Source organism: Triturus cristatus, chromosome 12 (assembly GCF_964204655.1).
Source record: "Triturus cristatus chromosome 12, aTriCri1.1, whole genome shotgun sequence".
Lineage (NCBI taxonomy): Eukaryota > Metazoa > Chordata > Amphibia > Caudata > Salamandridae > Triturus > Triturus cristatus.
Window position 1 is genome coordinate 781,489,633 of NC_140595.1, and position 20,289 is coordinate 781,509,921.

The window sequence follows — 20,289 nt, forward strand, 5'->3', positions numbered from 1 at the left end:
CATTGGCGTCTAAGGACCACTGGCCCTGCCAGTTGTGAAATACCCATTGAGGCTATATCTATAGCGCAATATATATTTATTGATGAGGAGGTTTCAACCCCTACAGAATCTTTTTCATTTATTTATATCTATATTTATTTTAAAATGTATTTATTTATTTTTGTAATTTTTGCCCTATCTGCCATCCGGCAGAAATTTTAGGTATGTGGCAATGTTGGAAAACATCTCGTGATTATACCAGCCCGATATTGGCAGTGATTGGGCAGCCTGTACAGTAGCACCAGGCATAGTTGAGAACGTCTCCTTGCTGATAAGGCGGGCTTATACGTGACAGGGTTTTCCATGATTGCAATTCCTCCTGGATAAATCAACAATTGGAATAGGTCTCACAGCTTTTCTATTTAAAATCAGAAGGAGAACAAACCATTTCTTATTTGCTTTTGTAAGTTAGTAGCGTTTCCTTAATGGTCTCGAAACCATCAAAAATCATCTGGTGGGGAATCCAGCAGTTGTGGGCCTTCTCCCTATCACCAGATATGAATGGGTCATTCCGGGAAGAAAAGTAATTATTTTTTATTTATTTACCCTGGGATCTCTTTTTCTTGTAGCAGGAGCATCGGAGTCTGCGGACATATCGGGCACAATGTGACCTTGCAGTCTTAGGAAAGTGTTAGTAATAATCCTGTAACACGCCCTATAGGTCTATTACTAGAGCGACATAGATCTGACATATGCCGTGAAGTTGGAGGCGGAGCGAAGTGGTGCATTTGCTCCACATATTGACTCTCCATATATTGGTTACTGTTGTAGACTTACTCATATTAGTCCCCTTAATTTGTGTCATTAAGTTATTCTGGACTATGTGTCTTTTGTAATTGTTGATGACTATGGTGTATTGTCATTGAGATCATAGTTGACTAGGTAGACGTAGACGACTAAGCTGATGTTGACAATTTTTTGTCATTGACGAGGCCGTTGTACAAGATGCAGTCATAGATGAGGCCATCGTAGACGATCTCATCGTAGACTAGGCCGTCATAGACATGGTTATCGTAGGCGAGGTTATCGCAGACGAGGCCGTCGTCATAGATGACCGTCATAAACAACCGTCATAGATGAGGCTGTGGTAGACGACCGTCATAGACAATGCCATCGTAGATGAGGCAATCATAGATGAGGCCATTCGTAGATGAGGCCATTCGTAGATGATGCCATTCATAGATGAAGCACTACGTAGATGAGGCCATCATTGATAAGGCTGTCATAGACAACCGTCGTAGATGACCATTGTAGATGAGGCTGTCGTCGAGATGAGGCTGTCATAGACAATGCCATTGTTGATGAGGCCATCGTAGATGAGCCCATTCGCAGGTGAGACCATCATAGATGAGGCCATTTGTAGGTGAGACCATCATAGATGAGGCAGTCATAGACAACCATCATAGACGAGGCTGAGGGTAAGCTAAAAATAGATGGTACACCTGGATTGAAGTCTAACATCCCTAGTCAACACTAACTTATGTGGCGCACCTACCACCTAGTTGACAGAGACCCATGTCCCTGTCTGCGCATGACCTAAAGATTCCTTTGCGGATCTACAACCCAGGAACTAGCATGTTGCATTTTTTTATCATTTCACATGAATCTACGTAGGCAAGACATAAAACGTCTGGAACCACTCTAAGATGGGTCCTATATTTGGTAACTCAATATGGCGTCCTTGTATTAACCAATCCCATACCAGGTTCGTGCTCTAGCTTTCCATAACACGCCTGTCACGCTAGGGTTAAGAACCCCGTTTGATCAGGAGTGCAGTACCTTCTGTGACGACCGGATGCGGGGTAGGTCCTGTACCCTGAGGTGCGCTAACTGTAGTAAGTACCCTCGTGATTACCTCCTGGGGCCTGCCACTATTCGCAGCCACACTCATGTGTGAGCGTGCGGCAGTGCAAGGCTTGGGCCGCCTTCATCTCTCTCGTGTTTGGCAGTTCAACCATAGCCCCCAGCAGTCACCTTTACGAGGCCATTCCCGTCTATAACCATCAGTGTGGGCTTCACGCCAGATCATCCCGACTATAGGGATTAGGTATACTAATTCTGTTCACCATGGCTGGGGTCATACAACCACACTGGGGCTCCCCCGTGATGGTGAACCATCACGGCCGTTTTGGCACAGCCCCGTGTTAAATCGCACTAACCTACTGGTACTGCCTTATGTATATTGACAAAACAAACTGCATGGTTAACTAAATACTGCTGCTCTCAACCTTTATGGATTAATTTCTATAACTGTGTTTGTTGGACTTGGCCTTTTTTGCAGGGTCATCCCTAAACATTTTGCCTTCCTCCTGTATTTTTTCTGACCTGTTGTTGGCTGTTTTATTACTCTGGACACTTTACCAATGCTGATCAGTGCTAAAGTGCATATGCTCTCCCTTTTGTAAATTATTGTATGAATTAGTGATTCCATGATTGGTTGGTTTGGTTTACCTGTCAGACCCTAGTACAGTGCACCAGGAGTGCCCAGGGCTTGTAAATCCAAATGCTGCTGGTGGGCTTGCAGCACTGGTTGTGCCACCCACAGAAGCAGCCTGTAAAAGTGTGTCTAAGGCCTGCCATTGCAGAGCCTGCGTGCAGTCTGGTACTGTCATGCTGACTGGGCAAGTGCACCCACTTGCCAGTCCCTAAACCTTCCCTTATCTTCATATCAGACACCCCTATGGTAGGCCCAAGGGCAGGGTGCATTGTAAGTATAAGGGTAGGACATGCCCTGGTGTGTGTGGCATGTCCTAATAGTGAATTACAGCCATTTTCGTTTTTCACTATTGCAAGGCTACCTGTTCTCCATAGGCCAGAATGGGCAGTTTGATTATTACATCTTATAATCTTAACTGTCTCAGGGAACACAGTAGAAATTCGAATTTAGTATGCCTGAACTCAGAATGATAAAATACATCTTTTAGTGAAGTTGGTTTTAACATTCTGTGTTTGAAAATACCACTTTTAGAAAGTAGGTATTTTCTTGTCTAACCATTCAAACCTGCCTCTGCTAGGTTGTGTATTCCTTGTCTGGAGTTTGAGTGACAGGGCTGGGGGATTCCAGGAGACAGGGTGAGTCCGCCCAGTGGTGGATAGAGAGATCTGCATCTAGATGGGAAGGAGGAGTTGCACCTGGGACCTGAATAGGACAGTGCCTGCCCCCCACAGTGCTGGCTCCACCCCCTGTGGTGTGTCTGATGTCTCTGCCCTGCACTGTGAAAGGAGAGAAGGAATAATGTCAACAAAGTGTTCCAGGGCTGTGCTTTCCCTCCACAATGCTGGCTCCACCTCCTGTGGAGCGTCTGATGTTTCTGCCCTGACCTGTGAAAGCAAAGAAGGAGTCATGTAAACAGAGTGCTCCAGAACTGGTTTGGACTGGGCATAGGCCCCTCTGCCCTCAGAGGACAAAGGCTTTTGGGGTATAAATATTGGGACCCTGATCCCAAGAAATTAGATCACTTTTGGAACAAGAAGAAACCTTTACTGAGGAGCGGAACCTGAAGAAACTGAGGAGAGATTATCCCTAAGCTGCAGTGCTGCTTGGGGGATTGGCCTGCAGTGGTTTGCCTGACTGCCAAAGGAAGGAGAAGAGACTTTGTGTGCATATTTCAACTTGTAAGGATCTCAAAGGGCTTGGAACAGAGCTTGCCTCCTGTTGAAGTCTCAGGGACAACAGACTTCAACCTCCTCATGGTGCAAGACCTCCACCTATGTTTAAAATTAACTAGTAGTAACTTTCCACTTGTATATCCTGTTGTATATGGTTCAACCAGGGGGTCTAAACTTAGGTTTAAATCTGCACTCAGAAATGGTGACGAGCAAAAAAAGTGTAGATTTACACCTAGGTGGATTAGCAATTTACAAGTGAAAATCTACATGTGTAAATCCACAGCTGTGAATCATGCCGTTAATATTGACACTGCTCCTAAAGTATTACACGCAATACAAAATGAGGAATTATCTACCCTTCCAGACAACGCAAGTCTCTCTGAATTTGAAAGACTGTCTCATCATCAAGTAGCTTTTGAACCTCCAGGTTCTCAGGATACTGACTATAAAGTTCCTTGAAATCACCAAATATCTCCTTGAAATACTCTTTTCGGGATCTAAGGAAATGTGGGTATTCATTTGGTGTCTACTTCCTTTCCCCTTCTCTCTCATGCGACTCCGGCAAAGATATGAATACAGGCTTAGCCAATGCAGAAGTGCAGATCATTAGTGATTACTCCAAAGATTCCCTTGTAGGTCAGTCCAGTAGTCTTTTAGCCCAACACATCCATGCAAAGGTTGGGGGTAACAGCCACACTTTCCCTCTTCTTGCACTAGGCACAGTCTATCAGTCGTGCAGAGAAAATACCATGTTACTTGCTGAGACTTCTAGGTGGAACACCTCTAGACTGGTGTCTCTATCCTACTCCCTTTGCCTGGGGCAAGTGCTCCATTCTGCCTCTTTTCAAAAAGTGCACAGAATGCTCCCACGTGTCTAGTACCATGGACTGTCCTCCTTTGCAAATCCTGTTCCCACACTGAATCAAACTTACCTACTTGCTGACTCCAGTACCTGGCGTCTCGTTTTCTTGTATGACAGTCCATTGATTCACCTTACCGATTTATAGAGGCTTCTAGTATTGATCTTGACCTATAAGGTCTCTACATTTACTGTAAATTCACTTTGACACACGTTTCACATTTTGCACCTTTGCTCTGGACTTTTCTCTCGCGTGAGCAGTGTGACACCTGTGTGATTTACACATTTCTCACAGATTTATCAATATATCTTAAAGATACGCTTCTAATTATGATAGGTATCCATCAAATGGTACAGCCTCAGAAGCCCCAGGCCTGCATGCCACCAACGGGCGAAACACATTGGCAGTTTGAGTTCAAGATTTCAGATGACAAATAAGAAATGAGAAACTACAGTCAGATGAAATAATCTACTGTACCGTTATTTATTGTGTTTGGTTTATATATATGACTTTTTCCTCGCACTATTAATTTGCAAGTCTACTGCCTTGATTAGTGGTGTTCCCACATCTCGCATGCCTATGGGTATATCCATTCTCATAAATATATCTCTGGCCTCCTGGCTAAAATACCAGTTGTGTAACCAGTAGAGACAGATTATTTAATCCAGTTTTTCAATTTTACCAAATGGTGTGCATATCATCGCAAGCCAACTTTGAATTTTTTCACATGGTAAAAGTAAAATGTCCAAACCTAACTCACAAAGGTGGGTTTGGAGTATACTGGCCCAAGGAGGACTGCAAATTGTACCCGCATTCATGACACCTAGTGAGTTTTCCCAGGAAAATGTTGCATGCACCAGAGGTTGTAACATTGTGGGTGTTCACAAATATTTATAGTGACTCTATGGCACTTGTCTAAACTTCTAAATGTACAGCTTACGAAATGTGGAAAACGTTTTTGTAGTCGCAAAAGTTCTGATTGAGAGTTTGCATGGACGGGGAGATTACAGTACAACGAATTCTGGTGCTGTCAATCAATCATTCAATAATGCAGTTTGTTTATTGTAGGAAACACTCCAAAGAGTTTGAACAGATTGCAAAGTAAGTTTCTTTATTTTTCTTCTGATGCTTGGCATAAAAACACAGCAGAACAGCCAATGTGTTTCGGTCATACACCAGAGAGATTCATCAGAAGTTTAGCTAAAACAGTGAAAGCACACATTGATGTGAAGTGTCTTCTACATGTCTTGGCTTGACGGAGATATTATCCAAAGAAAATTAAAAATTTGGACCTTAAAGGTTTTAGCTGAAGTCTTGATGAAGCTCTCTGGTATATGAGCGGAACTGCGCTGAAACAAAGAAATTTGCTTTGTAAGAGCTCAAAAACAAATAGAATTACTGAATGTTAATCAATCAATTCAATTCATTATACGAATGTCAAAAGACAATCATAAAAGATAAAGCATACAGAATATATAAAATCACATAAAATTTACTGAAATGGTGAACAATATTAATACAGAAAAAATATGATCTAAAAATCAATATTTTTGTGATATTATACAGCTGCTTTGAGAAAGATACACATTCTAAAACATACACCGATATTGGGTAACAATTGTAAGAATCAAAGAGCAACTCTGCAATGTTTAAATTATGGATTTTAAAAAGACTTAATAAATATAGACCTCTAAAAGATTTATATCACTTACAAAATACCACAAAGTGTAATTAAGATTGAGAGGAAACATTATCGCAAGCACACTTATTCTCTTCAAAATTCCCGTAATAACCCCTCGGAAAACAGCATAAAACACAAAGTGCCAGTTCTGAATTTTGCTAGGAAGGCTCTTTCCCAGTTGTTGGTCACATACAATAGATACAGTTCTGGACTGAGAGTAATTTTAAGGAGAATATAATTCCTGACTAATAGTTTACTTAATTCTAGGCTTTCCCTTATAGTACAGCGTCTTTCCATAAATAAGCGCTTCACAGTACATTTATCAGCCTTACATATGGATAAAGGATTATCAGATAAAGCATGTTTAACCAGGGCAGTACACTTCTGCTTAACATATTCAAGCCGGGCGATGTTCAAACCCCCGACACATCGTACACAATCATTGATTATATTATGGCGAAAAGAAGCCCTGCGATTATTTCATATGTAAAGCCACAGAAAGAGAGGACCCAGCTTAATGGAGTCCTCAAGGTACGATAGAGCTAATCCTTCACAACAAAAGTAATTGGGGGTTGAAAGAGGAAGAGAAAGGAGATGCCTGCAGAAGCCATTCTCCTAAACCTGCAATGCTTCACACTCTCTATAAACCCCGACCTTCCTCAATCATAACTGGAAAGAAGTAAAAATTGCTTCTAATAAATTTGTAACAGTGAAGATATCAGCTTTCCCCCCTACTGATTTACAGACATTAATGCCGATTCCGATCCTGGAAAAACCGGGTACGAACCGTCGGTCGGAGGGTTTTCTCCGTCCGACTCGTACCCGGTAAAAAAACATTACAAACATGGAAGTACGATTCGCACGGAAACACCATTTCCGTACGAATCGTAAAAAACACCGACCGACGAAAATATACATACAAATGTGATCCGGGAAAGCGCCGACGTGACGTCGGGACGCAGTCAGGCTCCGTTTCACGAACAAGGAAGTACGATTCGAACCGACACCAGTTCGGACGGCAATATTTTTACGGCACCCAAAAAGTGCCGGAAAAGCGAAGTACGGCGCGATGCGAGCGGAATTGGGGGCCCGGTACGCGCCGAACCCCCCCCCAGACCCCGCGGATGTACGTGCCGTACCCCCACCCGTGTATGTACACCCGTGTATGTACGAGTCGAACCCCCACCCGTGTATGTATGAGTCGAACCCCCACCCGTGTATGTACACCCATGGGGGTTCGACTCGTACATACACGGGTGTAGTACATACACGGGTGGGGGTTCGACTCGTACATACACGGGTGGGGGTTCGACTCGTACATACACGGGTGTACATACACGGGTGGGGGTTCGACTCGTACATACACGGGTGTACATACACAGGTGGGGGTTCGACTCGTACATACACAGGTGTACATACACGGGTGGGGGTTCGACTTGTACATACACGGGTGTACATACACGGGTGGGGGTTCGACTCGTACATACACGGGTGGGGGTACGGCACGTACATCCGCGGGGTCTGGGGGGGTTCGGCGCATATGCGGGCACATGTCTCCATGGTTGCTATTGCAGTTCGGTCCGTACGGTGTATTTTCCATACGGTTGTAAAATTGGAAGGACGGGACGGATCGTACTTGCGCGGTCGGACTTCATTTTTCCGATTCGTAGGGTAAATCGTCCGAGGATGTGTCGGACACATTTTCCGACCCGAGGACGTGTGGGGATATTTTCCCAATGCGATTCGTATGGATTTTTTCCCATACGAATCGTACTTGGCAGTTTGTACGCTACTTGTACAATTCGTACGGTAAAAATCCCGGATACGATTCGTATGGGGAAATTTTTTCCAGGATACGAATCGGCACCTTAAATAAGGAATATTTAGCTTCTTTAAATTTGGTGTTCCTACATCTGATGTTCTCTGTCCACGAGCCATTGACATCAAAGACTACACCTGAATAGGGGTATCCGGGGACAGTTTCTAAACTGTTTTCGTTGACACGTATGGTACTCAAAAAATAATGTTTAGGGCCACAAGTGTTTGGGATTTAGTATAATTAGTTGATAAATCAAATCATGCATAAATTCTGAAAAAACATGTACCGAGCGCCTCAAAGTACTAGGTGTCCATGCTAAAAGCACAGCATAATCAGCGTGCAGCAGTACGGTGCGGGGACAGAGTTAGCATAAGAAACATCATGTGTGACTGTTCTTAAAACACCATTACATTTATTAATGTATAAAATAAATAAATGCGGGGCTAAAACACAACCATGCCTAACACCATGATGTGAACTGAAAGGATCAGATACTGCGCCATTTGAGCCAAACCTGACCCTGTTGGTCAGGTTTCCATGTAAATAGGTAAACAAAATAGGCAATCGCAATGTCTATCCCCATCTCCAGTAATATGGTTCACAATATGTTGCGATTAACCTTGTCAAATGTGGAGGATAAACCCATTAAGGCGAGACATAAAGGGGTCTTTTTAGCTATGGTGTATTTACCCAGCAGCAAATTAAGATTCAAACACTGCTCCATGGTTCCAAATCTTTCCCTGAACGCGTATTGAAAGGGAGATAAAACATCATTGTCATTACAACATTCTCTTAATCTATAAAAAATTACTCCACCCATTATTTTAATGGTAGAGTCGATTAAGGATATAGGTCTATAGCACTTTGGGTCTGAGCGGCTACCTTTTTTGGAACCTGGGACTATAATGCTACTTGTCCATGTAGAGGGAAGGGCCTTTGAATCTAAATTAGTAAATATATTAGGGAGCAAAGGAGCCCAAATGTCCATTCTACATTAGAAAATATCAATAGGTACTGCATCTGGCCCAGGGGCATTGGAGGAGGAGCTGTTATTAAGAGCAATAGACCTCTTTTTATAGTGAATTGAAGCCTGTCAGTAATAAATTAAAAGATGGCGGATCAGCTGGGACAATACCATCAGAGGTTCTACTATATATATTGTTAAAGAGCGTTACCCACTGGTCACCTGTAATGTGACTGCTCAGCAGAAAGAGTGTCTGCTGTTGTACCCCAAATTCACTAACTGCTCTCCAGAATTCACACCAACTCTTGAGCGTAGGTGTGTTGGACAGCCGGTCCCAATTATCCTTTTGAATTTTACACTTCCTAATCCTGGATGATTGAAAAACAGAATGTGTTATATTTTCGCATCTCTGTCCCTGCAATTGTTTTTTGATATTGGGGTCTTAGGCAGCTGACCCATGGAGTTGGACAACACATGTATGCAGAGTGCAGAACCTGTCGGGTGGTGTAGTTGGGCATACCTTTGTTGCCATTGTATTGTGTAGATTCAGAGTTTATGATGTTGCTATGCACAAAACCCATTTTAGAAGTTAGTAACTTTTTTTCCAACTCCTAAAAGGTGTTTAGAAATGAATAAGGACTTGCTATTTGCAAGGGGTGTGTTGTAAGTGTCCCTTCCAATTTGCGATTCTTATTCCTAATTGTCAATGGTTTAGGACAAAAAGAGATTTGGAAAACCAGTGAAGAATTACGGATCCTCCCCCGTTTTCCTCTTTTCACAGTACTGTAACTGTTAGACGATTGGGGTCCGGCTCCCCCCTGAGGGGCTAACACCGTGGGTATTCAGTGTTGTTGCCTTGCTGGGGTTTGTTGTGTGTTTGTAATTATTTAAAAATGGAACCTTTTCACTGCTCCTTCAATGCACTGTGGACGCTTCTTTGTTCTCTCCTACCGAAGCTGCCGAACCTCCGGGTTGTCGGCTGAATAGCTGTGTCCAGATTCTTGAAGAAATAAAGGTTTTATAAAAAAAAGAAAAATTAAAAAAAAAAAAGAATTACGGATCCTCAAGTTGGAGTGGTAGCCCATTTGCAAAAGGGAAGGGGTTGCCCAGGAGACACCTTTCACTTTGTGACTGTAAAAAGAAAAACATTTCTTGGGGCTAGGCAGTGGTCAATGGGACCACTATCTATTCTCGAAGAAACTTTTTAAAAGTTTAAAACTTTTTTTTTAATGCAGCCAAACGGGCGGCATTAAAATAAATCTTTTAAAAGTGATCATAGATATGGCTGTCTGCTCACCCCAACTAGCCATCGTCCCTGTAATGGCCACCAATCGTAGTGAGCCTCAATTTGTGACCTACTGCGTGACTATTGATCAGGTAGGTCAGATTGTCCCACTATGATTCTGAATTTTATGGACTCGGCCTTTAGAACATAGGTCGATTTGCAAAATTCCACACTGGTCGCAAAAATACTGACCTCAATTTACAAGCCGTATATTGCAATCAATGTTTCATACATCTGCCCCTTGGTGCCACAGATGTATGAGGTATGGGAAGGTGTATGGAAAACTGCCAATATTGTGTGCTTGTGGGGGACCATAGTTTTTTTCCAGTCAATGTAAAGAAAAAGAAACATGTTTTCATTAAATGTCACAAAATACTTAGCGTTGGACATACAGATCCTTCGCACACGAAGGATTTTAGAATATAGACAGATGCTAGTAGGTTGCAAGATGAAATCTCCGTCACGTTTGGCTTTTTCTGAATAGGTTTAAAGGTTGTGCTCTCTACAATGGTATGTGTAAGCCTTTGCAAGCAAACACTTACTCGTTTTTTGTGACTCAGCCCTTTATTTCACAGTCTTGGTGTCCTCACCCATCAAAATTGGGAAAGCTTAAAAACAGCTTCAGAAATAAATATTTTTAAAACGATACACTTTTTCCCCACAGGTCAGCAATGAAGCAGTGTTGCAACGCGTCTGATTGGCTAATTGTGACGCAGGAGAACGCACATGTAGGTCAGAATATTGTCTACGAAGCAGAACCAAACAAGAAAATCATCGTGACAGTGGAGATGTTCAACCTCTTCCCAAAGGTAGCATAACTAGAGTGGGTGAATGAATGATTTCATCAGTGGATGCATGGATGAATAAATGTGGGCTGGGTGAATGAATTAATTGATGGATGAATGAAGGGGGATCAATGCATGTGGGGATGGGTGAATAAATAAATGTATCAATTAATGGCTACATAGATGAATGAATGAGTGCTTGGGGTGCATGGAAGAGTGGTAAATAAACCACCAATATGCTACACAAAGTTGCTTGAAGGCTTTGGATTTCCATCAGATGTATATCTGTAAAGTAGCTGTACATCTCGTATATAGTCTCCCTCCTAGTTTGTCACTAATTATACCTGTGTATTTGCACGTAATACATATTTCCCTGGCAATAAAAGGCTTAAATCTTGTTTCCATCAACAGTAAATGTCACTATATATATCTATGTAACCATGGCTCCGTCTTTCCCTATTGGCAGTCTGGCCTTTGCTTAAAGAGGGGCATACCTTTGTGGTGGCCTAGGAGCCCCTTTCGCCTTTACAAGAGGGGCCTGGAGGGAGGCGGGGCACTGGCTGTACACCACCACATGTGGCGCACAATCAATGTCCCCCTGGACAACATTTGTACGTCTCGCCTAGCGTTGCAGTGCGTTAGCGTTGCTTGCTACGCGAGACATATTATTAGAGAGGAAATTTCAGAAGGGGGCTCGAAGCCCCGCCCCTCATTTTCATTGGATGGCATCATCGTGGCCTCCGATTGAAAATGAGGCTTCTTTGTTACCGCCCTTTCTCCTTTTGGGGCAGCCCATCCGGACGGGATCGTTTGCTTCACGGCTGTCGTGAAGCAATTTCTTATCTAAAGGAGGTGTGTTATATAAACAAGCCGTGAATCAAAGGATCCAGTCCAGATGGGCCATCCCAAAGGGAGACAAGGCGGTAGCCAGCCTGGTCCCGGCAGGCTGGCGCGGAGCTGGTGTCGGTAACAGTTTAACAGTAAATAACACGCCGTACAGAGGGAGTGAGCTAAAGAGCAAAACAACATGTGACGTGGGAAGCCTCCGGGGGTAAGGGAGGGGGCGAGAGCAGAGTGCACACGGGCGGAACCAGAGCTGGGTGGGCGAGGCCATCAGTTCCGGATACCTTTGCGATCTCATTGATCTGCGCCGGAGATTGACGGCACCAGGAGCCACTGGAGAAGCAGCCCGGCTATTGCAAATCTTGCTTGCCTTGCCTCCTACCTTTTGGAAATGATCCAGCCCCTCTCTGACAACCTCCAGATTCTGACCAAAACAAAGTTAGGTAAAAACGGAGGGGTGGGCGGGGGCTTCCTTTATAGGGGTTGTTTTTGTTTATTCTTCTCGCTTTCTGTATTCCATTTGCTCTAAACGCATAACTCTATAGTGATCGTCAAGTGGAGGGGGACACACGTGACACTAGTCACCTGTTCGTTATCTGTTTCCATCCCCTGGATATTTCATTAATTTGAAAGTGCATACACGCCAACAGACCCGATTGAGGAGTGAGACTCCCTAATTTTAAGCCTATGGATTTATTTTACGTGTCTCCCGCCTAAAATCTCCTCTGCATCGATATGTCAACAGGGACCATCGATACCGATTTTTATTTAAAAATCACCCCCTTACTAGGTTCTAAATGTTGGCACGTATTAAAGTGTTTCATGTGCCAATAGAGGGTTGAGGGGGGTCTTATCTCAAACATTTTAGGTCTCGCATATTTTTCTCCTCGGCAGGCAGGAGTCTGCAAAGGTACAGATCGGTGGCTGTACTCGCTCTCTCTTGCCTCCATGACTGCGCACCGGAACGGCCCGTACATCAAATACTAATTATTATGGCTGTAAAGGGGGGCTTCCCATGTCGAGGTGTCATGGCACCCAGGCAGTCACTGGGTCTGAGGGGGAATGTGTTAGGGTTCCGGGTCCGCCCCCTGTTCTCGTGCTTCGCCCGATTTGGAAATCCGCAGTATTTACCCTGCGCGTCAGCTCATCTACCACCCCTCGGCTGACGTCTGTACCGGGCTTTTTTTTTTCCGTAGCTACCAGGACGCCGTTTGAGTAAGCGAGACAAAAGAAAATGCTATATCTACTTTTTAATTACAATTGTCATGGAGTGGAGTTGTGATGCAGAATACAGTGTCCGGATATTTCACTGTATTGAAGGAAAGCGCATGGTTTATATATGTGAACTACTCGCATATAAGCGCTATAACGTAAACAAAATCAAAACGCCACAAGCAGAACGATCGCAGTGGTGCTGATCAGAGGTACAAGGACGTACTAATACGGTGAATAGTGGCACCAACGTCATTGCTTCCGCTACTAGCGACATCAGCTTATTTTCTGTTTGATGGAGAAAAGAACGCACTGTTCAAAGAACCTCTGCGCACACACAGAATATTATTTCCACTGGAGGTGCTAAGGGGCGCTGCTCCTCCTTCCAGTAGCCCCCGCTACAAGAAGGCAGGCAAATAATCACTCGCCGCCTCTTGCAGTTCAAAACACAAGCTCCGAAACGCAGCTGGAGGAATGCGTTTGGAGGCCGCCACGAAGGATCGAGGTCAGAGCAGCATTAGACCCCCCCCACACACAAACACACGCACACGTTCTTGAAACGATGCAAGTGCAATGTTTTCTCGCCAGTGGTGTCAGTGATGCCAAGGAGCCCCACGTTTCATGATGTCTGGTGTGCAGTGAAGTGCCAAGGGCTTGGAGTTGGCATCTGCAGTGCATTGAGCTCTGATGCGTTCACCCCTCCCCCAAATAACAAGAGGAATTCCCAGGAGCAAAACACCAGCTGGGAGAGGGGTACCACAAACAGCTTGCCATGTATTATGGCCAAAAGGGTGACCTTTAAAGTACTTATATTGGCTGGGATGGTTTCCAATTGTTGACCCACAAAATGACCCCGAGGACTCGATCCGCCATCTTGTCGGTTGGCACACACATATCTCTCGTCCTGTCAAATGTGTATCACGGTTTCTTTTAGCAGTATTGTATAAAGAATGACATGGCCCCTGGTTCAGGCTAGAAAAATGTCCTCCCACAGCCCTCCACAGACTGGATAGCTTGGATAGCAAGACAAAACAGCTATAGTTTGGCTACAGTGGGGCCCCAATGCCCTTGGGCCATATTGCCTCAATATCTACTGCACAATTTATAGCTACTCCTCCTCCCCCTCTCCCCCCCCCCCCCCCCCCCCGGGGTGGCAAAATCAATGACCAATGAAACAATACTTCAAAAATAGGTCTGTGTTTTACGACATGAAGCTATAAAATCGGTGCACAATTTATTGCATATTATGTTCTGGAGTGAGGAGAAGGAATCTTAGCGAGAAGACCAGCGTGTCACCCTTCTCCAACTCATGCATATTCCGCACAGCGCGTGGCAGCCAGCTCAGTCCCCACCTCGCGCGCCCGCGCACGAGCCGTCAAAGATCCGTAATTAGGTTCAGGTGTGCCTGTGGCATGGCCTGTCGAGTAGAACGGTAAATCTGAATAAAATTAAAGCCAGCCAGGCTGCCAACACTCAGATAGGCACGAGGATAAAAATAACAATTGAGGCTTCAAAGACGGAATCGAGCAGAGAGAGGCCCCGATCTCAACTCTAATCCTATGACCATCTGCCCAGCTGTCATAACTTGGAAATAATGTATTAACCTTAGGGTGCTGGCGGTGTCAGGCTAAAAATATTAACACTTAACAAGGGCATAACGAATCTGAAGACAGATCAAATGCAGCATCACGGCTGACTATTCAGTCAACTTATCATCAGTGCCAAATAGAAACACAATCTGACACACATGAACCCCCCCCCCCTGCTGACATACATGAAACCCCCCCCTGCTGACATACATGAAACCCCCCCCCCTGCTGACACACATGAAAACCCCCCCCTGCTCAAGGAACTTGTCACGGGCACCAACCACAGCTGCCTTAAACAGTTATTACTGGAATTAACAGCACTCATCATTAACACCAGCTAATAAAGAACACAGATAACAAAGTTCTGCACTTATCAACACAACTGATATTTGCAATATAGTTTTTGTTAATGTGCCTCTTACCACTAACTAAACCAATACAGGCGAACAACCAACACAGCATATTCAACACACACCTCCCACACATTCAGCACTATAGAGATAAATACCTTCAGGGGATATCAGCCTTACCACAAAAACATTTAGCTTCACCATCGCCACCAGAGCTTGCCTTTGGCATGTGCGAGCTGAGCCTACGCCCAGGGCGCCGACCTGCAGAGGGGCACAGGTGCAATAGTCTCCTTTCAACCTGGATCCACAGAAGACTGTGTCTACACACTGTCCCTGAAGGTTGCAGGCTCCCATATCCGCACGTTCTGTATTTCTTTTCATGCAGCTCCTTAATCTTGCCCCCTTCACCTCCTTTCTACTCCTCACAATGTTTGAATCACAGCCCATTAAAGAGGACAAGTAGGATGGGGAGCCAAGTTTGGGTTCGCCCAGGGCGCTATCTGAGAAAAGACCAACTCTCATCACCACACGCCATCATGCAACGGTACATACCTGGGAAGAACATTTAATAGGTCTCCAACACAGTTCAAAACTGACACTAGTACAAATGCATGCAATCGATTTGACAGTTACAACAAAGTGAGCTATTGCCATTTTGCATTACACCATTTGATTAATGCTTCACGAAGGGAAAAAAAACAAGGACATTTACAATGCCAATAGCTCAAAATAATGTTATTGCGAGACCTATTGTATTGTAAATGCTTGTTGCTACTATCCCCATGTTTGTGAGACGACGTGGATGCAATGGCGAATGCTGTTGCCCCATTCATGTGAATGCATATTTCCTTGTGATGGTGCCAGCGCGATCCATGTTACAGAAATGACTTTACAAGCACATGCAACCCCTTCTACAATCCCTGAGTGCCCCGGGAACACAAGATGCAGGTGCAAATACCCATTGGACCCTGTAGAAACGGGGTGAGCCGACAGACCGAGACAGGAGACAGTGAGAGGGATTTTTAAAAGGTTTATTCCATAGGTCCAACAGAAAGGACCCACGGTGAAGTATCCAGTTGCTCAGGAGAAAGTTCAAATGGAAACTGACAGGGATTCCAAGAAGAAAGTGGAACATCCCACGATTTGGTATGAATCTTAGAATGTTACAGTACCTAAGGCAATGACCATACATAACTTTTGACAGTAAAACATAGATACACATAGCATAAAGAACACTGCATCATTCTCCCCCCCCCCATAAAAGGGAACAAGTAAGATAAATCGTAATCCTTAAAACGCCCTGGTCATTTCGGAATCCTTCTAGTACAAGAAGTTTCTTGTTTAGAGGTGGAGTCTGAGACACCTGGACACAGCATCCTATCAGGTACACAGTTTGAGACACATCAGAACACAACAAACTATTAGATAAACCAGACTGTGTACTCTGGAGCTCTTCAGGAACAGGTGCATTAGATACACGTGGGGAAGCATCAATGTTAAACAAGCTCTGTGGAGCTCCTGCACAAACCCTGGAGGGATGTGACTCATACAAAACGGAATCCTCCTCAAGAGGGGTGTGTGTTTTCTGGTAGATCTCCACTTGTGCATCAGAGATAGGTACCAAACTCCTGTTATTCCACCAACCCTTGCCCTGCAGCAGAACAGCATTTTTACCTACACGTTCAACTCTACAGGGAGAGGAAACAACAGACTCCCCTTTCCTGATCTTAACAGGTTTCTTGATGAGAATCCAGGAGCTGACCACAAATTCCCGTACAGAGACACGTTTAATGATATCAAAATAGAGTTTCTGTTTTTGTTGTTTCAAAAGTACTTTTTTCTGCAAAGAAGGCACAGGAGTCATTGGTTGGTCTCTCGAATCAGTCTGTGCATCCAACCAGCCAGATATAATCTTAGACCTGCTCTTCCTCCCACTTAACAAAGGGAGTGAAACCAGTGGTTGAATGTGGGGTGGTGTGATAAGCATTGACTCTGTCTCTCAAAAATTGTTTCACATCAAGACCTGAGGATAAGGCAGACTGAATACCCTCCTTGATGAAACGGTTGGCACTTTCCACCAAGCCATTTGCTGAAGGGCTATTCAATGCAATCTAAAGATACTTTACATCCCTCATTTATGAAGAAACCAAATGGGTGCCATTATCTGTTATTTTTTCCCTTGGAGTTACTTCAAGAGAAAAAACATCTTGAAGAAAACTTAAAACAGACTGGGTGAAAGATGACTCGACAAAAGAAAAATAAATCCACTTCGAATAGTTAATAATAAGAACTATCAAGATCTATTGCTGAAAGGTAGAAGGTTGAAAGGACCAGCAAAAAAGGCCACCTTCGACCAATGACCATCAGGTAAAGCTACAGGATGCACAGGTTTTGTACAGTTTTCCAATGCTTATCAGATAGAATGTACTGGGAACACAAGTCAACAAATGAAGCCACCTGCGTGTTCATGGCAGGCCACCAATAATTCTCCCTCAACCTTTTATAGGTGGCCGTGATTCTCAAATACCCTTCATGAGCAATTCTAATCACTTGTGGTCTGAACGTACAAGGAGGAATAAAATTGCCATTTCTTGTGCAGATTTGGTTTTCAATGGAAAACTCAGGATAAACTTGAGCAAACGGTCTTAGATCATCAGAGAGACCCTTCCAGATGTATTGCACAACCATTTTCGAGACCTCATCTTGAGCAGCAGCTTTCAACCAGTCCTTTTCAGGAATGACATGATTACAAGCAGATACAGCAGTAACCCACTCACAGTTCTCCTTGATGTCATCATTGGTAGGTAAAGGTAAACGTGAAAGGCAAACTGCCTTACATTTTTTACCGCCTTTTATATACTTGATAGTAAAGTTGTACTCTTGCAGTTTAGAAAGCAGTCACCAAGGCGGGAAGACGCTTCACCTAATCCCTTACCTTGTAGATGAAAAACCAAGGACTTGTGTAGATTTCAAATGAACAGCCCAACAGATACTTTTTAAATTTCTGGACAGTCCAGACACAAGCTAATACCTCTTTTCCATGGTGCTGTAGTGTGTCTCTGCCTCCAGAAGGGTTTTGGGTGCAAATGCTATGGTAATCTCTTTTCCTTTAATTCTCTGCCCAAACACCACACTAATTCCTTTCATGCTGGCATCAACAGTGATAACACATTGCTGACCAGCAACGAAAGGGCTAAGAGCCGGAGCATTCACTACAAGCTGTTTGACCCTGGTATCAGCCTCATTAGTCTTGTCAGTCCAAACACATTTGACCCCTTTCTTAAGTAAGTTTCTCAAGGGCTGAACAGCAGAAGCATATTCAGGCACAAAGCGCGCATAATATTCACACAAACCTAGGAATGACCGCACAGCATCTCTATCGACTAGTGGAGGTGCATTGATCATAGCCTCGACGTTGCAAAACTTAGGTTTGATGCAATTAGGGGCTATAGTATTACCAAGGTAACCTAAGTGTTGAATAAGAAATGTACACTTCTCATGTTGAACTGTAATACAGCTGGAATCTAGAATGCTTAGTACTTTGTCCAGAATCAAAAAAACCTCTAATCTTGGTAAAGACAACAATGTCATCTTGGAAGGCTTGGACATTCTTCAGGTATTTAAAAAGAATGTCCATAACCTTCTGAAAAACACTCGCTGCTGAGACAAGCCCAAAAGGTAGTCTTAAATACTTATATGCCCCAAAAGGTGTGATGAATGTGGTGAGCTCTTGGGTATTAGCATTCAAAGCTATCTTGTGGTAAGCAGAGTGTATATCTATTGTGGAATTTTACTTAGCCTGACCTATGTTAGATAATATTTCCTGAATGTGAGGGAGTGGGTGACAATCAACTGTTAAATTGTAGTTCCAAGATCTTAAGTCCACACGGAGATCTCATCTAGAACAATTGGAGATGCACATTCTGAAGAGTCAGTGGGAATGATAATACCATCCTTGGTCAGCTTATCCAATAATTTAGTCAAGTCAGCATGAACACTGATCGGGACAGGACTGACCTTGTGGACAATAGGCAGTGGTTTTTTTTCAATCTTATTTCATGTTCAAACCCATTAACCCTTTCTATTACATCTTTGAACACACTTGGAAATTTACATATCAACCCAGACAGACTATCAACATTGCAATCATCAGTAAGGGAAAGTAAAGGCATTTCCCCAAGTACAATGTTTTTTTTTTTTACAGAGTTTTATTATAGCGCAAACTTGACCGAAAGCTTATCAGAGCGCTTTACATAGCACCAGTTGCATTACATGAGGACACATTCATTTTTGTTAGGCATGGGGAGATTAAGTGATTTGCCCATAATCACCGGATGTTCAGCGTCATTGCCGAGACTTGAACCCAGTTCCCCAGATTTGAGGTTGACCTCCCTAGCCATTAGGCCAACTCCGCTCCTTTTGTGACCAGGTCTAAGATGTATGTTCAATTTTGCTAGATTCATCCAGCCAACTAGATCCCTTTCCTTAATGGCAACATAAATCTTAGTGTAAACAACTGTGCCTAAAATTTGCAAGTCATCATGGAAAAATCCCAGGAGATATATATCCTTGTCTCCAAAGGCCTTGGAACATATGTTAGGGGCATTCAGTTTGAAAGAGGCAGACCATAACGAGTAGCAGGTGCTGTCTGCCAAAACCCTGATAGGGGCACCTGAGTCGGCCATGAGCGGGAGAGACTTACCCCCAATCACCGCTTGATAAAAGGGACCCTCCACCCTAACAATGTCCCGTCCTTATCAATGGTCAACACCACATTGGACAAATTGTAGGACCAGTCAGGAACATCAATATTACTCACATTCTTGCCAGAGAACTGCTGAACATCAACACTATGTATTAAGGCTTTATCCGCAGCATTCTGAGATCTACTTACTAGTTGGAACCTGCATTTTAACACATTTCATCCCACTAGCGGGGCATGAGGAATTGTTGCCTATGTAACTCTTTGAGCCACAGCGATAACACACAGCTAGCTTTCTTCTATCTTTACTTGATCTGAAGGCAGAGATAGATTTTTTATCACCAGTTATAACAGAAATTTGGGAACATCCTTCGTAGCTAGCCAAAGCTTGAGTAGAATACTCAATACTCTTGGCTGTGTCAATTACTTCAGAAAGAGGTGGATTCTGACAAGTAAGTAGCCTTTACTATATTTTTTCCGAGAAGCAGTTGAAAACAAACTAGTCCCTGATAAATGTGTCAACTGAGTATTCAAATTCACAAGGTGTGGCT

The 20,289-nt window shown here is 43.7% G+C and overlaps 2 protein-coding genes across 3 annotated transcripts in view; one reads left to right on the forward strand and one right to left on the reverse strand.

Moving 5' to 3' along the window:
* Positions 1 to 20,289, reverse strand: part of LOC146782821 (uncharacterized) — a 271,182-nt gene that overhangs the window by 139,180 nt on the left and 111,713 nt on the right. The gene's annotated exons all lie outside the window — the stretch shown is intronic.
* The window catches only part of LOC146782822 (alpha-2,8-sialyltransferase 8F-like), a 160,337-nt gene that overhangs the window by 74,328 nt on the left and 65,720 nt on the right, over positions 1 to 20,289 (forward strand). For both annotated transcript variants that reach the window (XM_085639213.1, XM_085639214.1), the window contains exon 4: positions 10,922 to 11,066. In XM_085639213.1, coding sequence (XP_085495339.1) covers positions 10,922 to 11,066 — 145 coding nt within the window. The remainder of the gene's footprint in view (positions 1 to 10,921; positions 11,067 to 20,289) is intronic.